Source organism: Lipotes vexillifer, unplaced genomic scaffold (assembly GCF_000442215.2).
Source record: "Lipotes vexillifer unplaced genomic scaffold, Lipotes_vexillifer_v1.1 scaffold1201, whole genome shotgun sequence".
Taxonomy (NCBI): Eukaryota; Metazoa; Chordata; class Mammalia; order Artiodactyla; family Lipotidae; genus Lipotes; species Lipotes vexillifer.
This window is the reverse complement of record NW_006783542.1, coordinates 1078402-1096111: the sequence shown is the minus strand read 5'-3', so window position 1 is coordinate 1096111 and position 17710 is coordinate 1078402. Positions and strand designations below refer to the sequence as shown.

Below are 17710 nucleotides of genomic sequence, written 5' to 3'. Positions count from 1 at the left end.
CCAGCATCTCAGCGTCGGGCCTGGTCCTCCCACAGGCGCTGAAATTCTTAGCCGTAGCCCTCGGGTGTGTAGGCCGGCTCCACAGGTCACTAGAAAAGGCACTGACAACCCAGAGCTAAACTTGACCCATTTTCTGGCATCTGATCCCAGTAACACGTCACTCCTGCCTCGGGACTGACAGCTTATGATGGCAAGTGACGCTCCCCACTGCACCAAGGTTCCTGCTGCTGTTTTACTGACGAGGTGACTGAGGGGCAGGGTCTCCCAGCTGGAAGGGGCAGGGCTGGATTTGTCCCCAAGCTTTCTAATCCCATTGCTTCTTTTTCCTGTGCCATACTGCCGTCTCCTAAATGGAATTTAAATCCAGTTTAGTAAGCCAGGGAACAGAAGCATTTTAAAAGAAGCCTGCCATAAATACATAGGGCAAAATAATAATTCTGGTGTCGAATGCGAATTCAAAACGCTAGGATGTCAGCGCAGCACGTGGAGGGTCCCATGTGGGGATTTGGAGGATTCAGAGGAGGGAGAGCTGAGGGCTGTTTGTTTAAATAAAATGATCAGCAGAGGAGATTCCACCGTGTTAAGAAAGGAAACCAAGACCCAGAGGAGGAAAGGGCCATGGAGCCCAGCGTCCGAGTTCGTGCGAGGAGCCCGGTTCCCGAAGGAGGCCAGTGAGACCTGTAGACCCAGCCCAGCCCACTTCTAGTCGTAGGCCCTTTAAAATATCTCCACCAGCGGTGTCCTCATGCAGAGAATGATAACAGCTGACATCATCAAGGACGGTTCGGTTCATGCCGTGCCTGACAGATGCAATATCACATTTAGCCTTTGCAACACCATCCAGGAAGTGCGTATTGCTGTTGAGCCCATTCCGGGAAAAGCCAAGTCAATTACCCACTGAGAAGCAGTGAGGCCAGGTGTCCAACAGGGGCCTGGACGCTGCTCTTGAGCTGCTGGCACCCCGTATTATCAGGAGGATCGCAGGACAATCCCTGACCCAATCCCACCTCGTCCTCTACTGATCTGGCCCAAGCCCCTTTCCACACCCTGCCAAGCGCCCGTCCAAGCCCACGCGGCCCAACGCGCTCAGCACCCCTCTGCACCCTGTAGCCCTCCCTCCTCCATCTCAGCCGGGCCCCTCTGATGGCCCCAGGAAACTCTGCCAACTAGGGAAGGCCACTCGCCAACCGGTTCCACAAGAATGAAGTCACTGATACGGTGTCTCGGACCTTCGACACCCCCTGAAAGGAGGTCAGAGCGACGAGGAATGGGGCTCTCTGTGCTTTGTGAGAAACTGGCAGGACAGGCCTTCAGAGAGTTATACAGTCTCACACTCGATGAGCCCAATTTCGTGCATCTTCTCATACCTAGAAAAGCACTAAAGTCATCATTGGAAACATCCGCTCTTGGTGATGAGCAGCCACTTACCGAGAGGTGTGCCTGAGTGCAGCCCCCCTTCTCCAAATCACAGACATGCTGACTCCTCCCTTCAGAGCTACGGAGAGCCTGTCTCCCGGGCTGTAGTCCTCAGTAAGTCCCCAAACAAAACTGAACTCACAGCTCTCACATCCTGTGCTTTTTTATTCAGTTGATAATTCTTAACACTCACTTACTGTAGCACTTGTTACATTGTATCATAACTAGGAGGCTACAGCTTGTTTTTTCCAAGTATACAGTGTTTCCCAAAGGTAGTAGATTTATCAACTTTGTATCCCCAGCAAGGAGAAAAGGAAGGAAGGAAGAAAGGAAGAGAGGGAGGGGGGAAGGTGGGGGGAGGGCAACCGCCAGAGACACACTAAGTAAACTGCTAAACAACAGGCATTACATCGAATCGTTTGAAATTGCCAACATTCTACCCCTTTTGTCTACAAATAGGCAATCTGACAATATTTAACCTACTACAATGAGGGTGGGTTTCCCCACTGCCCAGACCACAAGCCCACCCCTTCCCCTCTGGGGAGCAGAGCCCCACCTTTCATTTGGGGGCTGTGTATATGTGTGCTGATGTCCTGATCACACACATCTGGCTGGGAGAGAGTCTCACAAGGTGGGCGCCAGGTCAGGGCTGTTCTCGGGCAGCGTGCAGGCCCAAACTGAGGGGGGCGCTCCCGGCACCTGTCACCACTGAGGGGCCCCCTCTGAGAGGGGGCCATGAGGAGTGTCTGCAGGGGGGCCCAGCGGCTTCTGCACCAGGAACTGTGAGTATAACTGTCTCTCCGGGAGCCCACCCCTCCTCTGCCAGACCTAGGGGCACTCATCAGTCTGGCCTGGGGGTGGGAGGCAGACCTGGGCGCCCCTCCCCTCCACATTCATGCTAGTTCAGGTCCTGACTTAGACCCCCGAAGGCCCCCCAGGGCGGGCCTTCTCCTGGGATCCTCCAACCCAGTTTGGAAGTCAAAGAGGAAAGAAGTTCTTTCATGCTCTCCACACCCTTCCTCCTCCCTAATCCCCTCAAGGCAGAGTCCCCACTGTCAACTAGTACTGGAGTCAGGGATGGGGGTGCCCCCTCCCCCGCGGGGACTCAAGAGATAATTTCACCTCAGGCCGGGCCTTTGAAATGCCCCTAAAATTGTCCCGTGAGATTCAGCACACACACCACCTGGGGTGCTGGCACTCAAGACTGTCCACAAAATCCTCAATCTGGCTGCATGCTTGGTGAGCTGGCACTTTAGAGGTTAATCCTGCGTGATCGCCCTCCACCGCCTCCCTCTCCTATTTTTAATGTGTTAAATGCCCCTTTGCTGGCCAGTGGCTCTGCAGCTTTTGGGTGAAGCAAATATCTATTAAAACGCAAGGAAAGGATGCTCCCTCCGGGACAGAAATCAAAGCTCCCGGGCAGGGTGGGGTTATCTGTTAATTTCACGAGAGGAAGCGGAGTGGGGTAGCTCCTCTGGGGCCCTGGCTAGGGCCATCTCCCCACCTCCCCAGGTGGGGCGGGGGGCTCCACCCCCACACCCCCTCTCTCGGGGTCCCCAGGCCTGTGGCGCCACCTCGTCTCTGGCTCCCCCAGCGCAGCTCCTGGCTGGTGTCCACCCTCCTTCTGTACATCCACCTTCCCTCTTGTGCTCCCAGTTCCCCACCACTGTCCTCCTGCTGGCGGAGGGGGACCCTCAGTGAGCGCACAGGCCACATGGGGCCAGGCAGAGGGCTCAGCTAACCTTCAGGTGGCCAGGACTCCAGGTGACTGTCCTAGTGACCTGGGTAAGTCACCAGCCGCTCTGCACCTCTGTGTGAGCAATGAAGTTAGAACAAATGACCTCTTTTAAAATCAGTTTGTTGAGTGATAATTAACTTATAATAAACTGAACATAAAGTACACAGCTGGATTGTTTCTGAAAAATGTCTACCCCCGTGGAGCTGCCAGCGCCACCAGGATAATAGCTATGTCCACCACCGCCATGATTTCTGGGTGCCTGTCGGTGACCCCTCCTCTGCCCCGCCCGACTCTGTTCGAGACCCTCCCCCAATCAGTCACCCGCTGGGCCGCTCGATGGCTTGGGTTGCATTTTCTAGATTTTCACCTCCGTGGACATACAAGGCACGGGCTTTTCTGGGGCTGGCGCCTGCCACTCAGCACAGTTATTCTGCGGTTCATCCGCGCCCTATCATGTACCGATGGTCCTGTCCCTTTCATTGCTGAGTAGCGTCCATTGTGCGATACTCCGCATTTACCCTTTCATCCCAGTTTGGCGCCGCAAAAAGCTGCTAGAACATCCACATCCGAGTCTTTGCAGCAGGTGGCAGCTCTGCAGCTGCCGAGGCCCAACCATCCTTTTCCTCCACGGGGATCCGACTCAGGAGGAAGCAGGAAACCAGCTTGCTTGGGTTTGAACCCCGCTCTGCCACTTGTGGTGCGACCTTGGGTAACTTTCAGTGTCCTTCGTTTTACGGGGATGGTAGCTGCTCCCAGCTCCTCGGGGAGCCGTGAGCCGTACAGAACAGCCCAGATCTGAAGCGCTCTGCACGGCACCAGGCACCACATTCAGAAATGGCAGCTGTTGGTACGTTGCCTCTGAGAAGTTGGATCTGTCTGAGGTCTCTGGGCAGTTACCCAACCCTTTGCAGCAGCCCTATTTCAGTGAGGGCTGAGGGAAAGAGTGACTTGAGCAGGGCCAGGCTTTGAGCTGGGGGTTAGCACAGGTGTGTCCTGACACCCACCTCCACGACCGTTCCTCGGCAGGCAATGGGCAGTGGCACTGAAAGGCCCTGGGATTTTTCTAAATGCTTTTCTTAGCGGTTCCTGAGGACCGCTGAGGGATGCTCAGCACAGCCGGCCAGAGGTGGATGGGAAACCACGCTCCTTTGGTGAGTCCCCAGGAGGCAGCAATCTGCAAACATCATGGGGGATGGAGACAGGTGGAGCAGAGAGGCTGCTACCCGCTTCTACCTGCCCACAAGGCTCCGTGCAGCACGGAGACCAGAAGCCCAAAGGGGCGTCTGTGAGTCCGAGGTGGGCAGCTAGAGTCCTGGGAGGCTCTGGGACCTCAGGCATCTTTCCAGACCAGAATTCTGGCTCTGCGCCTTACTAAGGACATCAGTTTGGGTAGGGTGGGCTTTGCCAAGGTAACACACACGCTCGTAATTTCAGTGGCTCAACACAATGAAAGTTCATTCCTCGCGTACGCTCTAAACATCAACTTGTGTGCTGTGCCAGGGGCGCAGAAAGCTTCCACCTACAAGTGATACATGTGAGCTCTGGTCACATTTCATTGGCCAAAGGACGTCACAGGGCCACGGCTAACACCAGAGTGAGGGCATGCGGCCTGCCCTGTGCCAGAGGCAGAGGGCCAGAAATATTTGGTGGTGGCGCTAATGACCACGACACTAGCCAAGTGACCTGTGAGCCCATTTCCTCTTCTGCAAAATGAGAACAATGACAGTGTTTTCCTCACAGACTGTTGTGAGGATTATAAAAAACACACGTGGGCTTCCCTGGTGGCGCAGCGGCTGAGAGTCCGCCTGCCGATGCGGGGGACGCGGGTTCGTGCCCCGGTCCGGGAAGATCCCACATGCCTGCGGAGCGGCCGGGCCCCTGAGCCATGGCCGCTGAGCCTGCGCGTCCGGAGCCTGTTGCTCCGCAACGGGAGAGGCCACAACAGTGAGAGGCCCGCGTACCGCAAAAACAAACAAAAAAACACACGAAACACCCTCGGCACAGGGTAGCCCTGGGGCGAGTGAAATGAAATTCAGATGCTCCTCCAGGTGGCCCCCAGGGAGGCTGAGCCCAGGGGCGTCCATGCTCTGCAGGGGTCTCCCACCGCTGCAGACACGCACCCGGCTCCTGGGGTCCCTCCGCCCAGCAGCCTCTGCAGAGGCTGGAAATTCTCCTCCCAGATCAACAAGGAGCCCCTCGGGTGGGCGGACCTCACCGCCACACCCCCTGCTCCCAGACTCACCCACACTCATCTCTGCCTCCCCGGTCAGTCTTCAGGACAAAGTCGCCCTCTGTCCAGTCAGAGGACAGGGGCGCATAAAAGAAGGGATGGAGATCCTGTGGAAACGAAGGAAATGCATTGCTATGCTGTGCAGGGCCCTGTGCTGGGTGGTCCACCCAGGTTACCCCTTTTTGACCTCATAATAGACCACGATGAGAGGGGTGTGACCGTCCTCCTTTTGAGGTTAGGGAACTTGCCCAGGTCACACAGCTTCAAGTGGCAGAGCTGGACCTGAACCCAGATCTCTGTGACTCAGGCTTCCAGGCTGTCTTCTGCTATTTTGTACAGACTTTACTTTTACACAAATCATGAGCTCACACACAGCCCAGGCTCGGGCGTTTGGCCTTCGGGTCCTATCACGCTGTGGTGGAAACTGCCCCCTCTGGGGCTTTTGGTGCCAGCTCAGAGGCTTACTGTGTGCCTCTGGACAAGTTTCTTCACCTCTCTGGGCCTCAGTTTCCTCACCTGAAGATGAGGGGCTAGCTGTTGAACTAGATGACCTTAGGGACTCTAGGATTCTGGGACATTGAGGCTGCCCACACCTGCTCCCGCCTTTGGCTCTAACACTGTATTAGAAAGCACTGTAGAGAGGAATGGACGAAGACCCAGTATTTGAGGTTACATGGTGTATTAAACCCTCATCAACATCTGAAACCAAAAATAGTGTGTTGTTGTTTTCTAAAGAGACTGTCGGGTATTTGTAATCCACAGCAGTTCTCTCTTTCTTGCTATTTATAACAAATTCTGGTTTCCTCTATGGCTAAGTCTGTCTCCTTGCATAACAGGGGAAGTCAGGCTGTGCCCTCGCTGAGCAGAGGTCCCCACGTCTCCACCCCAGTAGGCCCTCTCTGGGGTTCGGAGCTCCTGCTGGCGAGGAGGACTCTGGGCTCTGTCCCCGGCTGGGCCGCCTGCCAGCAGGGTTGGCTAAGGCCTGATCTCCCAGGAACCCAGCTGGGCAAGGCTGGGGGCTGCAGCTGGAGGCCGGGGGCTCTGTATCCTGCAGGCCCAGAACTCCAGGTCAACGCTCAGATACTTCCTGCAAATGCCAGTGCCTGGTGCTAATGCTAAAGAAGACCCACAGAACTGGACTGAAGTAAAGGCCACCATCGGGGAGCTTTCTGGGGCTTAAGGGTATCTCTTAGGTGTTTTGATTTGTTACTGTAGGGTTGAGAACCAGGCTGACCTGAGAGATCTGGGCCAGATGGCTGACCCCAGGTGCTGCCGGAGTATTGTCACCGCAGTAGCCTGGGAGCCTCCTGCCGCGGAGCTCCCCTCACAACTCCCCAGGATTCCATCTGCCCAGACGCCCACCGCTCCCGTCAGGAGAGATGATGGAGGTCCAAGACGCTTGGGGGAGGGCCTCGGCTCGGGACAAGAGCTGAGGCTCAAACTGCAGTCCAGTAGGGGGAAGGATGGGGCCAAACACAGGGTAGCGTGTGTGTGTGTGTGTGTGTGTGTGTGTGTGTGTGTGTGTGTGTGTGTGTTTAGGAGGGGTGGAGACACGCATGCAGGCAGCTGATGCAGAGAAGTCTCAGGGTTTGGGAAGGAGGGAAGGAAAGAGGGGCAGCGGGAGGAGGGGGTGGGGTGAGAACACACCTGAGGAGGCTGGACACCCACTAAGAGGGCGGGCGCCCTCCTGGGCTTCCCCTGACCCTGTAAGTAAATCTGCCCAGGCTGTGGTTTAGGCCTATTTACTACCCCTTGGATCCCCATCTGACCTTCTCGCCTCGGGACAGCAGCTCCAGGAGTCTGGACATCTAGCTGCCCTGCTGCTCCCTGGTGGCCCAGGAGGGAGCCGCCCTGAGGCCCTGACCTCTAGGAGGCCTGACTTTCCATCCCATGTGCCTCCCTGCTCCTCCTGGCTCGACACCCTGTGACCTGGAGGGATGGGGGGGTGGGGGGGGTGGGGAGACAGCGGCTCTGGTACCATTTCCCAGCAGCGAAACTGTGAGTCAGAAGGTCACCTACTGTCGGAAGTCAGAGAGGACCTCTGGAGGCAGGAAACCAGAGTCGGGCCCCGGAGAAGCCCAGAGTCTGGTGGGCAGGAGAACAGCTTTGCAAAATGCAACGTTGTCAAAAAAAAAAAAAAATGCAACGTTGTCATCCGAGAGCACAAGCCTGGAACACAAGCTGCAGAGCTGTGCTCCCTGGGCAGCTGCTCGGAGGTGATCTGGGAGCCTGGAACCGGACACATGAGGTCAAATCCTGGGTCTGTTGCTTATACGCTGGGTGAGACGCAGTGTCCCTGTTGGCAAAACTGAAAAAAGAATACAGCCTAGCTCACAGGGTGATGAGCGTGAAACGAGAACGTGCATGTAAGGTGCCTCGTTTGTGCGGCTGGTCCCTAAAGGTCAGTCTCCTCGCCACCTTACCTGGGTTGGAAGAGAACGTGCAGGATCTCACTCAGCACTCTGCTGGCCTCCTGCTCTGGCCGGAGCAACCTGCTGGCCCCAGAAAGACCTTCCTCTAGGTTCCAGTGCTAGTGGAAGGTGCGGGATCCCCCCGGGCTCCCCCACTCCCCCGCCCCTCCTCCACCCTGGGGCACTGCTGGTGGGCGCTGCTCTCTTCCATCAGGACTGGGTAGGGAGTCGGGGGTGCTGATTTGCTCTTGAAATGTGCCCCAGAAATCATCTTTATTTTTTGGTTTGACCATAGTAGGTCAAACCAAACTGGGATCTGGGCTACGGACGGAGCAGTTATCTGTGGGTTGGGTGGGGGAGGGAAAGAAAGCGGGATGGCACCAAAGCTGCATCCTGAGCCCCTAACCCATACCCTCTCCAAAATCTCTGGCATGGTTTCATCATCTGTGGGTGATGCAAGAGGCTTGGAGTCAGACTCCCCTTCCTCCCCCGCCGCCCCCCCGCCCCCCTAGAGCGCTCCTTCCACATCTGGAGCTGCAGCTGGGTCCTCCTCTTGGGCTCTTTCCAGGGAGGGAGCTGGTTGAAGTGGGCGGGGGGGCGGGGAGGGCAGCTGGTGAGGGGCCCTGTGAATGGCCCCAATGTTGGGAGCTGGGGGCAGGGAGATGGGGCCGGGCTCAGATGGAGGGCAGAGGGCCTGGAAAGGCCACTGTGACTTCCCACGGCACTGGCCACCGCCATCACCGCCCCGTGTTTCAACTTCCCAGGGCCTTGTCCTTTATACCCAAGCGAAGGCAGCTGCCCTCCACACCCCCTTCCCACTCACCTCTGCACAACCTCTACCCAGGTGCCCGGAGCTGAGTGCCCCCTTTGTTCCCTGTCTCCCTGGGGCAGCTCGGGCCTCCCACATTGACCCTCTGCCCCCATGGCCACAACAAGCAGAGTGTGAGCCAGGTGGGGAGAGGGGTCATCTGTGGGTCACAAAGGTCACTGGAGCCTCCGTGGTCTCACAGAAGGGAGGGGCCGTCTGGCCGGGGATCAACCCTAAGATGAACTTTAGCGTTCATCTAAAGTTGTAGGGAAGGGTGCAGGGTGTAGGTGGAGGGAATTTTAGTTAGACACTAGCAAGAATCCCCCTCAATAAAGGTTGGCAAATTCACTGGAATAAATGCAGAAAGGAGGCTTTCCGAGCGCTTTCAGAATACAAACCGCCAGGCGCTGTGGGACCCTTTGCAGAGAAGCGCTGGGCCCAGAGACCCGGGTTCTTACCCTGGCTTAGCCACTAACTCCTGTGTAACCTCGGTAGTTCCCCTCTCTGCGTACCGGCTTCCGCATTAATGCGCTGGGGTCCCACCGAGGCTGAGGGTCTGCGGCTCCGGGGTCCGAGGCTCCGGCGCGGTCAGCTCCTCGGCCCGCGTCACGCCCTCCGCGCCCCACAGGACACCCGGCCAGGCCCCCAGCAAACGCGTGGACATGAGCCGAGGGGTTCCTTTAAAGGCTTCCGCCCCGCCCCTGCTGCCGGCTCGGGCTTTCGATTGGTGCATCAGCTCGGGGGCGGAGCTAGGGGCGGAGCCTCCGCCGGGCCGGCCCCCGCCCCCTTTGTTCGTGCGGCGGCGGGAGGCGCTGCGGCGCTGGAGGTGCGCGCGCGGGAGCCGCGTCGTGGGGAGCGGGTCGCGCCCGGGCTGTCAGCTGGCTCCGCGCCGCCGCCCGATGGCTCGAGGGGGCGCGCGGGCCCGGCCCCGGGGGCGCCCGCGAGCATGTCACCTCCAGCCGCCGCAGCCGCCGTCCGCAGCGCCCGCGCCCTCGCCTCTAGCAGCCGCAGCCGCAGCCGCCGCCCGGGGCATTGGCCCCCAAGCCCCCGCCCCTGATCGACGCGGGACCCGGCGCCGAAGCACCATGGCGGGCCAGGGGGACTGCTGCGTCAAGGTGGCCGTCAGGTAGGACGGGCGGCGGGGCGCGTGCGCGGAGGACTCGGCTTTGTCTCGCGTGGGCGCGGGGCGGGGGTCCGGGGGTCCCGGGGAGCCGCTCGACCCGCAGTCGGCGTCCGCGGAGGTCGGGCTGGCCAGGCTGGAGGGCGCCGCGTGCTGGCCCGGCCCCCGCAGGGATCGGCGGCCCCGCGGGCGGCTGGAGGTGGCTTTGTTTGGGTGGTAATTTCGGGCCCCTCTTGGGAGCCCTTAATGATCAGAAAATCGAATAAACAAGGAAATCCGGTATTTCACACCCAGCCCTGGCCCAGGCCGGAGCGTCTGTGTGTTTCCTCTTCGCCTCCCCACGGGCTGCTGTCTCATGCGGGCGCAGTGCATGGGGGGAAATTTCCCTGCATCCACCCTAGCCGGCTGGTCCTGCGCTCATGGTCCAGCTGGGAAGGCAGCACGTCGCCCCCGGGCCGGTTCCGCAGACAAAGATCGAGTGCTGCACGAATGGAAGGGCTGGGATGGGACCTTGGCCCTCCTTGGGGAGTCCGCCGCTTTGGAGAGAACCCTGCCAGCCCTGTCCCAAGAGGGGCTGGGGCTGGGAAGGGAGGATGGGGTGTCTCCGAGGTTCTGCCTCTGAGAGGTCAAGATGCTGTGACGCTGATGCCCATCTTCAGGCCTTCAGACAGAACTGAGCGGGGCAGGGCCGCATGGACTTACCTGGGACTTGAAGGGACATAGAGGCAGAAGTGAGGTGGGCAGAGGACAGGGCACCTGGAGGTGCGGGGCTTTGTGTTGGGTGGGGACACTTCACGCCATGTCACCCCTCCGTTTTTGATTTGGGCTTTTCTCTTGGAGGGGGTCTGATGGTGGGAGAGTGCCAGTCTGGGACTGATCACCAATGAGGGATGGTGGAGGACATCATTCAGCCCTGTGTGATGGGGGTGGGAGTCTGAGACTGGATCTAGGGTGGGTCTGAGCAGGTCTCTGGTTTCCCTGGGTTGTAGATGACCCAGATTCCAGGATTCCAGGGCAGTCACTCGGAGATGACTATGGAAAACACCCCAGGGCAGGTGCCATCACCCCCCCACACACACACACACACACACACACACACCAGCCACCTGGCCAGCCCTCCGCAGCCTGGAGAGGGTCCGGGGACTGCTGACCACAGCTCTGGGGTTGAGGGAGGGAGACCGAGGTGCCCTCCCCCCACGTCCCCGGCTGCACTCAGAGCATCATTGGGCACAGACTTGTTGGCTCCGGACAGCCTGAGACAAAGAGGAGCCCCAAAGGTGCCTGGTGGGCTGGCTGGGCGGGGCCAGGCTGCTGCGTGGCTGACTGTGCGGCAGGATCCCCTGGGGGGGCGAGGGCGAGGGCACAGTGTGGGTGGGAGTGTGGGAGTGGGAAATGTAAATAAGACAGCTGCAGCAGAGTGGGAGAGTCTGGGCGCATCATAAAAGGAAACTGAACCGGCCCTGGGAAGGAGGGCACTGGGGGTGCCCCTCCCAGGGGGCTTTCCTTTAGACTCCATCTTACCCGAGAGAGCCAAACAAAGCCCCCCCCCTCCCAGCAGGGCCCCCAGGCTAGACTGGGGCAGCGTAAGACGTGGGACAGCCCATGGCCTTGGCACCTTGTGCAGAGTGACGAAGAGTTGGTGTTCCTTTCCCACCACCTCCAGAAGTTCCCGGGACCCTTCCCGCCCAGAGGGCACTGTGCCTGCCCACTGCTCCGACTTCTGCCAGTGACAGGCGTTATCTCTGCTTCCATGGAGATTGCCTTGGCGGGAGCTGGACGCCCCCACTCCTTGCCTCTGTTGCTGATCTGGTTGGAGGGGTGGGGAGATTTGAGCATCAGAAGAGCCGGGCTTTCAGGCCCTCCTGGAAGGTGAAGGCCCCACCCACTCCTCCCCTCCCACCCCAGCCCAAGCGCCCAGCCAGGCACACGCCAGACCTCCATGTGCAGCTGGCCGTGGAGGGCAGACAATGCCTGGACAGAGCCCAGTTTCTAATCACAAAGCTGAGGACAGGACCTGGCTTGGGCTGGGGCTGGGACGGGGAGCAGATGGTGCCACTGGGGGGCTGTAGGGGAGAATTCTCTGGGCTTTGGGGTCCCCTTCAACCCCCCATTCCCACCCTCGGCAATCACTTGTCCCACTTAAAGGACTGGGTGGTGGGCTGGAGTAGCGTAGAGCATTGCTGGGAAGACCCAAGGATTTGGAATTGCCAAGAGCCTAGCCCAGCACCGCACTGAGCTGTCTTTTTGGAAACCGTTTCTTATATCTAACTGAGAATTACTAATGGCAAGCCCTGGGTCCAACTCTTGAGACAGGGAGGCCGGGAAAGAGACAGACTTGGTCTGCGCAGTGGGTGGTGGTGGCGGGTGTTGTGTGTGTGTGTAAGGGTGGAGGTCCGGGAGCTGCTAGACTAGGTAAGAAGTGCTAGGCCCAGGGCTCTCGGCCCTATAATCTCTCCAGATGAGGATCAAAGCTGGCTTGTCTGCAGAGCCACGGGGAGGGCCAAGGGGGTGCAGAGCCAGAGGAGGTGACTTTCAGGACCTGGGGCTGTGGGATAAGGGGAGAAGGTGTACGTGTGAGCAGACCCCAAAGCCCCACCCCAGGCCACCCTGGAGTCTGGCCCATCTGCCCCTGAGCTCTGCACCGAGACTCCCAGGCCAGCCCCTCGAGCCTGCCCCGTGATACGTTTATCCATAAATCCCCTCGTACGATAAGGACTCTCTCAGCTCCGAGGCTGGCCTAGGGGCCTGCTTCTACCTGGGGCCGGGGTTTGGGGGGGACCCTGGGGAGAGCTGACCTGCCCCAGGCTGCAGAAATATAGGCCTGACTAGTGGGGGGAGAAGGGGAAGGGGTGGCTGTTAAGAAATGCCAGTTAGCAAAGTTGAGATTGGGGAAGGAAGCCAAGTCACGTGGTGCATTTATTTAAGACCCTTTCAAGCCCCCAGCTCTGAGCCCCCAGCCCGAGGGGAGCCCTCAGGGTGGCCTAACCCCCTTCCCCCTTATCTTTGCCCGGTTTCCTTAAGCTTCCTTCCTTAGTCTGCTAGGGTGGGGATGGGGGCTCTGCCCGTTCCACATCCATCCCTGGACACTGCAGGGTCAGGCAGGGGCTGGAAAGGGCACGGGGCGCACCAGCCAGGGGCCCAGGGACAGTCAGATGGCACCCCTGCTCTCTCCCTCGGGTTCTCTAGCGGCAGTTATTCCCCTGGATCCAGGCTCCTCTGAAGTCTTAGTGTCCGTCTAAATTTTGAATCAAGAGAATTGGTGGTTTGGGACAAAGACACTGAAGACAGAAAAAACTGAGTGAGGGTGGGGATGCCGTGCCTCAGAACCCCCCTTCCCCGCCCCCTGCCCCCACTCTGGCGGAGTCCAAGGCCAGTCAGGGCCAACCCGTGCCGCCTGTGGCCCCTCCTGTCCAGTTCACAGACCTGGGAAACTGAGGCCCAAGCAGGGCCTCCTGTGGCCACTGGAGACCTGAGAGTCCTGGTGGCGGGCTTCTGCTGCAGAAATAGGGCTTATGTCATCACCAGGAAGTACAGTGTAGTAACCGCAGGCCCCGGAAGTGTGCCCCCCACCCCGCCCCAGCCAGCCTGCCGGATTGGCTCTCAGCTTTTGAAGACCTCATAGAGGAGGGTGGGGGCAGGGGCTGAGGAAGTGGCAGAGGTGACATGTGCCTGGCACCTTTATTCCTACAGCTCTGCGGGCAGAGGTCAGGGCTGGGGCCCACGAAGTCGGTTACTGGCTGGGTCATGGGGCCCCATTTCTGTTTCTCCTTCTGGGCCTCAGTTTTACCCACTGTAGAATGGGATCAGCACTTTGTTCTGGTTTGGCCATTTGTGAAGAGGAGCGGTTTGGATGCAGCAGAAGGTGGCCAGTCCTCAAAGGGTGACTCTTGAGAAGCTAAGTGTGAATGAAATGTTTTAAAAATAAGCGCTTGGGCTTCCCTGGTGGCGCAGTGGTTGAGAGTCCGCCTGCCGATGCAGGGGACAGGGTTTGGGGGAGTTCCTCCCCCCCCCACTGGGTGGGAGCCGCCCTTCTCCCCTTTCCTGAGATTCACGCAGCTGCCCCTGGAATTTGTTTTCCTGCCTGAGTGCCACCTCGCCGCCCTCTAGGGAAGTTCCAGGACAGCCAAGTCTACACCCACCCCCACCCCAAGTGTCCGTGGGCTCCTGCCTCTCTCCTTTAACCTCTAGCCCTGCAGCTCCTTAGGAGGAGGCGGGGCCCTGAGAGGCTGCTGGGCTTCCTGCTGGGGCAGGGATGCTCGGCCTTGACCCCGGGGGCTAATTCTCTGTCCCAGGGGGATGGGGCGGTGGAGCTCAGTGGCAGGGGCCACGGAGCCCACAGCACGTGGCAGCACTGTTGGCTGCAGCGTCCTGTCCTCTGGAGCACTCCCTCTCTCCCCTTGGCTGCTCTGCGGGTGGAAGGGATGGAGGGCCACGGTTCCCTATCCCCAGAGCCCCGGATGCCTGAGCCCCTACCCCTCTGCCATCCTCGGTGGAAGCCCGCCATCAGAGTGGTGGCAGAGGCCACCAGTCCTTCCTCTAGGCCGGACTGGTCCTTCCTGAGGCCGGAGTTAAGGTGCCCCGAGGAGAGCCTGGCAGGGTGGCTGGGGACCAGGGCCAGCGGGGTGGGGACAGGCTCAGGCCAGGCGCCTGTTGCTGTGCATTCCTCAGCAGGGGAGTGTCCCCAGGGCCCAGTCCCCACTGAGCTGTCCCCCACCAGATGCAGATGCCGGCACAGCTCTGGGCTCTGCCGCGTCTCCTGGGAGGTCATGGGAAACCCCTGCCAGATGCCCTGGGATGCCGGAGCACAGCTGAGCGGGCTTCCCTGAGCTGGGAACGCCCTCTGGCCAGGCCCTGAGCTGCCACTCATAGGCTCACAGGCCTGCAGGCTCGCGTGGCCAACAGCAGGCAGGGGCCTGTGAAGCTCCGGATCGGGTCTGGCCGCCCTCTGCCCCTCCTCGCTCCAGCTCCTGCCCTCCCAGCCCCTCCGCCCGCCTGCTTCCTCCCCCGTGCCGGCTTCGGCTGTTCTGGGGGTGCCTGGGCCCAGCTGAGATCCCGATGCCCTGGGGGGGTGTGGATAAGACCCCCCGCGCCCTCCCCCATTGGACGGCCTGTCCGGGCATTCCTCAGAAGTCAGTGGCCAGAACCCTGGGATGAACAGAGAGAGAGAGAGAGAGAGAGCGCGAGAGAGGTTAAGGGTGTCCTCAGGAGGCAGTAGGGTCGGTGTGCGGAACCCCAGGTTTCCTGTAGGTTCCCTCTGAGTGTCTGCACCACTCCCTGTGCTCCCGGGAAGATGTGTGAGGGCAGAAGTAGGCAGAGGGGGCTGACAGATCCCTTTCACCAGGCTGAGCCCTGTAAACCCATGCCCTTTGACCCCGCCATACAAAGCCTTCTTGTTTGGGGGTTCAGAGCCAGTCCTTTCCCTGCGGCAGCCTCAGGAAGGCTGGGCTGGGGAGGGTCTGGGAGGCCAGGAGAAGGGCCGGTGGGGGGACACCAGGGCCCTCTGGCTGTCACGGGGTTCCCCACGCTGCACCCCTGCAGCTGAAAGGGCCAGCACCCCAGGCTGGACCTGCCACCCTGCAGGGAGGACTAGCCGCCACGGGAAGACACTTTCTCTGCGCTAAGTCGGCTAAAGCCCCCCGCGTGTCTGGGAGGCAGACTCCCCAGAGAGAGCAGGGATTTTGCTTCCAGCCGCCTTCCCAGAGCTGGCAGGCTGCCACGGTGGGAGGAGGAGGGAGAGGAGAGGACGCCTGGTAAAGTGGGTGCGGGTGTCCTCTTTCTGTCGCGGAGGGGGGTGGGCGCCATGCTCACGCAGGGAAGCAGCCTTCTGCGTCCTCGGCCCCCTGCCTCCCCTGCCCAGGCCTTGGCTTTCTTCACTACGGAGTGGGAAAATGCTTCCCCAGCAGACAGCTCTCAGCCCTGCTGGCAGCTGGCAGCAGGATCGTCTTTCTCCAGCCCACCCCTCTCCGCGCCAGGGCTGCTTAGAGGGTGAGGCCAGAATGGGCACAGTCAGGCTTGGTTTGAATTTCACCTCCACCGTTAGGGGTATGCGACTTCGGGCTTGTTCAGATTCTCCTTTCTGAGCCTCAGTAAAGAGGGGTCTTTACGCATGACATGTGTTCTTGCATGTAAAGGAGCTCCACACATAGGTTCTCAAAAGATATTAGGCACTGTCCTTATCAGATGAGGCTCGGGTGGTATCAGTGCCCATGATTCCAGAGGAGGAAGGTTGCACATTCTTCCAGGCTCCCCTTCCCAGGGCTCCACAGCCTTTGCAGGCAGGAAGTTCCTTCTGCCAGCTTATCTGAATCCCTCCCGCTGTAGCTGATTTCCCCTTTGGTCTGGCTCTGTCACTGATGGGGACGAGGTGATCCCTGGCAGGTCATGGCACGGCTGAGTGATTTGGTGTGCCAGGCAGACAGGAGGTCCTGGGGCTCCTCTCGGTGTCCCCTCCCACACACACACACACACACACACACACACACACACACACACACACACACACTTCCACGACGGAGGCCACGACAGCCCAGCTCCAGATGAAGCCAGGCACGCCGACTGTGGGCTGGCCTGAGGAGGGGAAGCCGTGAAGTCTGGGCCACCTTGGGAGCAGCACACCCCGAGACGGGGCACTGGGCGTCTTTACTTCTCCGGGCCTCCCTGGGCTGTCCCACTTGCCCAGGGGCTCCTATTCAGGGTTCCAGAAAGGTGTTAGGGGGTCCTGAAGGAGAAAAGAGCAGATAGGCTTATATCCCTGGGGCTTTTTCCAAAGGGACTAACTAGTCACATGGGTGACCATGGCCATCTGAGGGGAGATTCTAGTCCGGGTCTGTGGTTCTCAAAGACTTCAAGGTGAGGCCTGAGAGGGTGTCTCCCAGCCTGGAAGCCCCCAGAGTGACGTTACTCACAGGTGGGCAGCTGCATGCGGGCTGGTTCTCCCTCCTTCTGCACTGAATCTTCAGGCCCACAGCCAGGAAAGGTGGTCTTCCTAGAAGACGTTGTTACTCATTAGCTGTGTGACCTCGAGCTGCGTTAATTTCTCTCTGAGCCCTCATTTGTAAATTGGGGCAGGCGGGGGGGATACCCCCCTTAGAACGTGTGCAAACTGTGGCAGGTACAGCGACCAGCAAAGAGGCATCTTACTCCCTAAGTGCGGGGTTATTACCTACTGGGGAATTGAGTCAGCAGAGATGTAACGGGGTTCCAGGTACCAGCAAAAAAGGGTGTCAGGAATCAGACCATACACCACAGCTGTAAGAATTTTCTAGGATTCTGGAACAGTTCTTGGTTAGTTATTTTAGTATCACGGCCTGTTACCTCTTAGAGAAAAGTAAGATTTCTTCGAGGGGAAAGAGCCTGGGGGCCGCATCCCTAGGAATTTTGGGCAAAGATTTGGGGGCAGGCCAATGAGGGATCAGAGGAGGAACCGGAGGCAGCTGATCGGGCAGGACGGATTTCACCTGAGAAGCTGAGCTACACCCGCCGCCCCTCCCCCAGCCCAAGGTTACTGGGCGGAGCCCTGGGCGATGATTGGCCGGCTTTGTGTGATGTCGCCGAGGACTGGGTGGGGTGTGGGGCTCCGGCCGGCTACCCTTTGAGGGAGGGACTTTTTCTCCTGGGCGGTATCAGCATCCCCCGGGCCTGCCTGTCTCCCCTGTCCGCCCCTTCTGCCCTGTGCCGGCTCCCCGAAGAGCCCAGGGACCGGTGAGCTCAGCGGCTGCCGCAGGCCTGGGCTCGGGCTGGCGGCCTCTGTCCCCCGCCTGGAGCACCAGCCCGTGAGGGGGCGGCCACGAGCGCCCGCAGTCCCTCTGCGCCAGCGTGTGTGGACAGATACTAAAATCCCCAGCCACAGCACCCCAGCTCCCGCCCCGTTGTGCACCGAGGACCCTGGGCCAGATCCCGCCTCCGAAGAGCCAGCGCCGCCCCTTTCTCCGCGCCCCCGCCCCCCCCCCCGCCCCCGCCCCCCCCCCCCCCCCCCCCCTCCGGGTGG

At 59.8% G+C, this 17710-nt stretch overlaps 1 protein-coding gene across 1 annotated transcript in view; it reads left to right on the top strand.

Moving 5' to 3' along the window:
- Window positions 1-9265: 9265 nt before the first annotated feature.
- The window catches only part of KIF21B (kinesin family member 21B), a 40859-nt gene continuing 32414 nt past the window's right edge, over window positions 9266-17710 (top strand). Inside the window, exon 1 of the mRNA XM_007456163.1 lies at window positions 9266-9729. Coding sequence (XP_007456225.1) covers window positions 9266-9729 — 464 coding nt within the window. The remainder of the gene's footprint in view (window positions 9730-17710) is intronic.